We start from the raw sequence: 6,902 nt of genomic DNA on the forward strand, positions 1-6,902 counted from the left end.
ATTTCTAGCAAAATTTTGTTCCTAATTATCTGTCACTTTACAAAGTTTACGAGAGCATTAATTATACTTTACCAATTGTACCCTTCATTTATTGGTGATAGAAAAGTTGAAAAGTTAGAATTAATATGAGAGATAAAGGGTATAGTAGGAAGTTAGATTGTAATTTTAATAAAATAAGAACATTCATTACTATTTCTTAATACTTGTGCAACAACCATAAAGTGTCAGTTATTTAGGAACGGAGTGAGTAGTATACTATTTAATTAGTAGTATGTCCAACTTATAATAATGCTACTTTTGATGAGCAAAGTTAGCTACTTTGTAACAGTATCAATGGTCTTTTCATCGGTTATTGAATTGAGGTGCTAACTATTTTGTGTTCTTCTTATCGTACAAGGACACCATTAATGTGGTTTTCTCTAGAAAGACTTGGAAATTTGTCTTGAAGCCAGCCTGTTCCATCCTCAGTTTCTCAGCTTTTTACCCAATAAAATTGCAAGGAGCGCTTTATCATTAACTCTCTCTCTTTTTCCCACTCTAGAGCTTGCAGGCATTAGCATTAATGCAACTGAAGCATGTTGCAGATATATCAAAATCAGCTAAAGAGAACGAAGAATAGAACACGGAAAGAAAGTGATCCCACACAATAAATTGCACCAATGAAAATGAGAGGAAACTTGAGCACAAAGAGAAGAAGTTCATGAGCATTTAAAGTTGGCATAAATAATTTGTTTTTTAATCTTACCAAAACCCATCACCTACATCAATAGTGATGATGAGTTTGGAACAACAAAGATAATATGGGCACTAAGTTATATGTACACAGAATCACAAACAGAAAAACAGTCACACGCACGCACACTAACATGTTCCCATCAATACCATTTGCCTCCTCTCCCAGACTCATCAAAACTTGAAGGATTCAAGAATTCAAAAAAAAAAACATGTAAAAAGAAACTAGCTACTTCTAGCTTTGGATTTCAAGATTTCAAGATACTAATGACATATGTTTTGATACTGGTTGGCGCAAGTGCTAACCGTCACTAAAAAGTGAACGAAACTCATGTGTTATCATGTTAACTCAACTGGTATTCGAACAAACACGCGCTAACAAGTGGAACGAGGCATGAGATTTAAGCCTAGATCATCTTTTTCCAAAACCAAGCGAGCTAGCTTGTTGGTGTCTGAATCAGGGTGCACTCTTTTCTTGGACTGTAAAGAGACCCCAAAAAGCTTAGTCTTGCAGGTGTTGTTGCTACTGTTGTTATTATTAGCCTCTCCAGAAACGGTTATGGAGCTTCTTGATGTGTTGGTTGGAGAGTTCACAACAACATTGGTTTGATTTTGAGGTTGATGGTGGTGGTGGTGATTATGAGAAACTTGCTTAGGGTTAGTAGAATAATACCCCATAACCTGATTCATTGGCCTCTGCATCAATGGAACATTGCTAGGAATAGGGGTTGATGATGCTACTGTGTTGCAGAGAAGCATAGAAGAAGAAGAATAAGAGTTACTTGGTGCCACCGGCTTCACATGATTCTGAACGAAGTAGATGATATCATTGTAAAGCTTCTTCATGTGAGCGAGCTCGGACATGAGCATGTTGTTGCTTCGCCTGAGTCTTTCATTATCTTCAGAAAGCGCAGTGACAGAAGTGCCGTAGCTGGCTCCGCTGTTCATCATCATCGCCGCCGCTGCCGTGGCGGCGGAGACGCCTTTGGGGGAAGAAGAAGTGATGAGCGGCGGCGGAGAGTCGCACCAGTTGGTTTGCTGTTGTAAATCCTCAGAATCTGGAGAGATGCTTGCTCTACTTGAAAACGGGAAGAAACCACCGTGGTGGTGGTGGTTGATGCCGGTTTGGTTGGGTTGAGCGGTTTTTCTGCGGTGGATCTCGCAGAGTAAATGCTTCTCTCCTTTCTTGAAGAACTCGTTAGCAAACTCCCATCTATCTGGAACGATTTTCCTGAAACCCTGAGCATTATGAAGCAAATGGAAAAGTTAGATGAGAATTTTATTTGATTTGATGAGTGAAAATTGAAGATATGATATATATTTATACATATGTGTTGAGTTGGCGGACAAAGCTGGAGAAGTTGTTGTGCTTGAAGTAGTTAGGGAGGAGGTCTCTGGCGAACTCCGGTGGCCGCCAGACGATGAAGGTGGTGTCGTCTTCGCCCCAGGAGACGATGTGATCGGTGGCGGGGTCGTCGACGAGCTGGTAGGTTTTGGTGAGGAAGGGAGCGGGGACTGATTTGTGGGAGTCTAGGGAGAGGAGAATGCCTTCGCAGTTGTCTAGGAGAAGAGCCATTGATGGTGGTGCTGGGATGGAAGAGGAAGAGGAAGAGGAAGAGGTTGAATGAGCTCACAGATAAGACAGAGAAGAGAAGAGAGAAGAGAGAGTGTTTGTGACTGAGTGGAAAGGAAGTGAGTGAGAGTGAGAGGAGAATGGTGCGGGATAAAAATGTTTGTTGGGGAGGAGAGAGATATGAGAGGAGTAGAATGAATAGTACTATTAGTTGTTACTGTACAATGCTTTCTCTGCCATCTTCTTTATTTTGTTATACCAGTTATTTTTGTTTCTTCAACCTAAAAATCGTCATACTGTATCAATTACTAATCTCTTCTTAATTTTAACTTTTAAGGGTTTATTGATTATCCCCATGGTACTAATGTTAATAAATTGAAACACTAGTTTTCAATACCCGTTAGTGACATATTGGGAGACCTAGAGATGCTTACTCCTCAGTCCTCAATAAGAGCATCACCAATTAATTGAGATTTTAGTGGATAAAAAGGTTCAAAACCTTTATAAATATATGAGATTTAAACTAGAAATCTATAACCAGTAGTAGTAGTAGTGTCAATTTAAGTTGGCTTATAAGATCTTTCATCAATCAATTTTTTTATATAACTTTCTTTCAATTTTAACTTAATACACTTTATATATCAACAAACTTTTTCCTTTTTATAACTTTTCTTCAAAATTCAATCCATCCCTTTACTTTTTTTTAACTTTCTACATTGAAATAATGTGAAAGTCAATTTACAAGCTCATATATTTCAAAAGCAAACTCAAACTATATGTTTGAACTTTGAACATATGATAGTGAGAATGAATTTAATTTTTTTGATAGAGAGAATGAATTAAATTTATTTACACTCAATCGGTATCTAAACCAACTCTACACCTACCTATATTTATACACATGTAGAAGCTAATGTAAATGGAGACTAGTACTCACATAAAAATAAATAAAAGGAATTTTCTTATAAATTAGGACATTCATGTTACACTAACTGATATCTAAGCATCACACAGTATCTTTAATCTTCCTATAAAAAAACACAGTATCTTTAATCACATATTTTTTCTTTTATTTCGGTAACAGAAAATTATCCTAATTGTTCCCTCGAAACAATATGTTTCATTTAAATAAATAGAATAGGGGTTGTTTTGGGGGTGATGGAAGGGATATTTGTCTGGTAGGGGCATTATATATATGAATATATTTGTTTCCCGCATCGGTTATGTAGTGAGAGAGAATATGTGTCTGTCTGTCTAGAACTGTGAAATAAGGGCCTTTCAAGACAAACCCGTGACTCTCTTTCTCTCTCCTCTTCCCTCTAACTCTACGTACGTGTGCTATATGCTAGCTGCTTCCTTTGTATATGTGTTAATTTGTGATAATAATACAGTCATACAGACCCTTCTGATGAGTTCTGACATTGATCCCGCGCACACCCACTTGAAAATCACAAGAGAAGAGAAGAACAACAACAAACAAGGTACACTAACAAATTGACCGTTCAATCCTTCCTCAACTCCATTCCTTTTACTATTTTCATTCCATTAGTAGTAACCAGTCAAGGGTCTTCCTAGGACACAAGTCTTAACGGCTAATGACTATTGATTGATCTAATAATTATCCCCAATATCTACCATGCTAATTAGTGGATGGTCATTAGATTGGATCATAATTGTGCAATCTTGGGTATTTCCAATTCCAATGGTAAAGGAAATCTCGTAAAATGGGATTATTCTTTTTTTTTTTACAAAAATGGGATTATTCTGATTTAATTCAGAAACAAAAAGGTTTTTTTCTAGGAGTAAATAAATAGGTTACGCGAATGACATATGTTGTTTATGGTGGTGTCTGACCGCCACAACTTGTAATGTTATTAAAAAAATTAAATATTTTTTGTTCCTTGTAAAATATGTGTAAATTATGTTTGGTTCTTTGAAAAAATATTCATAACATCTTAACAATATTAAAATATGTAAAGTTAGTCATTTTAATATATTTTGTAGCGATTTAAATCACTATTAATTGTATGGCGATTGAAAAATGTCATCCAATAAATAATAAAGAATAACTTTTACCTATTTTTATAATCAAAGTTATGAACCAGGACCAAATTTATGTGTTTATTAATGGAGGTTGAAAATTACCGCTGAACATTTTTTTAATACTCTTCATATTTAGCTAGGTCAAAAATAAACATTAAATACATATGTTAAACGTATCTTTGTAGAGATTCTACGTACAAGGACTTAAATAAATAATTGGAATGAACAGAAATAATGTGAAGAAGATGGGTACTTTGATTTAGAACTTCACGTCAAACGAGTGTCTTCTTTTTCACTTTGTAGCTTTCCTTTTGTTGTTTAAGATGTCACCAACCAAACACAGTCTCTAATTTCGAATCCCTATTTCTTATCATTTTTTTGTATTGCACGTCTCTAGCAGGGTATAAGGCAAAGGACACATCGAACTACGTGACACGAGAATTAAAGACTGTTTTCGGTGACGACATTTCTTCCATCCATTGCTTCTATGATTTGTTTCTCTACACCTTTTTCTTTCTTCTTCTACTTGCTTCTTCTTTTTTCTCATTGAAAAATACACAATATTTCAAACTTCAATATCATGTGTGCTAAAGTCTAAAGACGTATATCCCTGGCTGCTAGCGGTGCCTTTTACTCACTAGCTTACAAGGCTACTAGCTAGCTAGGTCTATATAGGTCTAGTTACCCTTCTTGTTTGGCTTTCTCTTTACTTTATTTTAGAAGTTTTTACATTGAGCCTCCAACTTTGGCCATCCGTGGTTCACCTTCATTCTGCTGATGTGTTCAGGTGATTGAATGAATTATTGACCACGAAAAGTTTCCATTGACAAAGGGGGGAAAATTTGACAGCTTTTCCACCTCCTTTGCAAGACACTAATAGTCTAATACAGAAAAGAATATTAATATACTTCAGTAACTTTTGACACTCATTTTTATGGTAAATTCCAAAATAACTTTAAACTTAAGAGAAAAAAAAAGATAAAACACGCACGTTTAGAGATTTAAACTTGCTACAAATTCTTGGTATAAAAAAATTATGTAAAATTTGTACCAAAAATTCTAAACATGTATTGTATGTTTAAATATTCACTAAATTTTAACATTTGGAAAGAAAGATTATAGGAAAAGCTCTTTATGAAAAGGAGCTCTTAATTACAAGTAATTTTTGTCTGGGATGCTAAAAGTGATGATATATATTTTTCCTTCCTCCTTCAAACGGTCATACCTCATCTCATATATATACCACTCATATATATATGAGTTGCTCATGCATCAAACTTTCAATGTAAATGCATCTCTAAAAGGCGAAATACATAAAAGAGCTAATCAACAAAATAGAATATATAGCTGCTCTTCAAATCATAAGTATGAAGTTTGAATATTTCTTTGATTATGTCGTTAATTTTAGTTGTTTTTACTTTTATAGTGGGTGGTAGTGTTTGCATGCATGATTTCATAATTTAAAAGAAAAGGGGAGGTAAAAAAGCTGCTTGAAAGCCATAGAGCGTAATAAGTAGCCAGTGAGGATCCAAATAATTAAAATGGGAAGTGCATTCATTTTGTGATAGTAAGTGAAAGTGGAACTGAGTAGGGACGCAGAAGCAGATAGAGGGCCAAAGCAAAGCAACACAATGGGAAAATGATGGCTAATTATTTTGGATAGATACTATAACTGATTATTTTGATAATGTCTATGATTCTCATTATTGGAAAAACAAAGTTAAAACTTTCCCGGTTCCCCACCCACATAGTAATTATTTCTCACTTTACAATTTTCTTTGCTTTCCTTATTTTCAATGTTAAAATTATCATTAAATTATAATATCTTAAAAGTTCCTCAATATTCATGTGATGAGGCTTACGAGAGAAGCTCGAATTTCATCATTGATTTAACGAAGTGTATAAGTATGTGTTTGGATTAGCGTTAGCAGAATTGGATCTAATCATAATTGGATCTAGTCAGAATTGGATCTGAAAACGTGAGTTCAAGTGACGTGATTTATGTTTGGATACACATACCCAAAATTGATTTTTGTATCAGAATTTCGTTTGGATAACTTTGATTAGACTTGATTTTGATTGTGTAATTACCAAAATCAGTATATGACTATTTTAATCATTATATATTGCATCATTTTTTAAACTTTATATTCATATGAATTAATTTACGGGTTCATTTACTGTACACAAGGATTTCCTTGTATAAGGTTGCACAAACCTAATTTTACCTGCTAGTGTAGGTTTTTAGCAGGTCACTTTTTTTTACACTTTTGGCCCATATTTACTGTAAATTCTAGTATGACCTCAAGCAATATTTCAGATAATTCAAAGTTGATCCTGAAGGTTTCTAATTTTTGTTATGACCCTGTTCTTCCACTCTCCCTTTTCTAAAACATCATCTGGACTCTTCATCCAAAAAATTATCCAAACCTTCATCCCATTACCTCTCACCTCCATCTATTTACCTCACACACACACTCTTGCTCTCTCCAAAACCTTCTGCATTTGCATTCATGGTGGAAGAAAAGCCCAATCTCCGGATCCCACACTCTCA

At 34.9% G+C, this 6,902-nt stretch overlaps 1 protein-coding gene across 1 annotated transcript; it reads right to left on the minus strand.

Moving 5' to 3' along the window:
* Positions 1-677: 677 nt before the first annotated feature.
* On the minus strand, positions 678-2,481 carry LOC130722039 (heat stress transcription factor B-4). The gene is made up of 2 exons (XM_057572633.1): positions 2,060-2,481; positions 678-1,971 (listed from the first exon to the last, which is right to left on the minus strand). The coding sequence occupies exons 1-2, from the start codon at positions 2,306-2,308 to the stop codon at positions 1,108-1,110; spliced, it is 1,113 nt and encodes a 370-aa protein (XP_057428616.1). The 5' UTR covers positions 2,309-2,481; the 3' UTR covers positions 678-1,107.
* Positions 2,482-6,902: the final 4,421 nt, after the last annotated feature.

This window comes from Lotus japonicus, chromosome 1, assembly GCF_012489685.1.
Source record: "Lotus japonicus ecotype B-129 chromosome 1, LjGifu_v1.2".
Lineage (NCBI taxonomy): Eukaryota > Viridiplantae > Streptophyta > Magnoliopsida > Fabales > Fabaceae > Lotus > Lotus japonicus.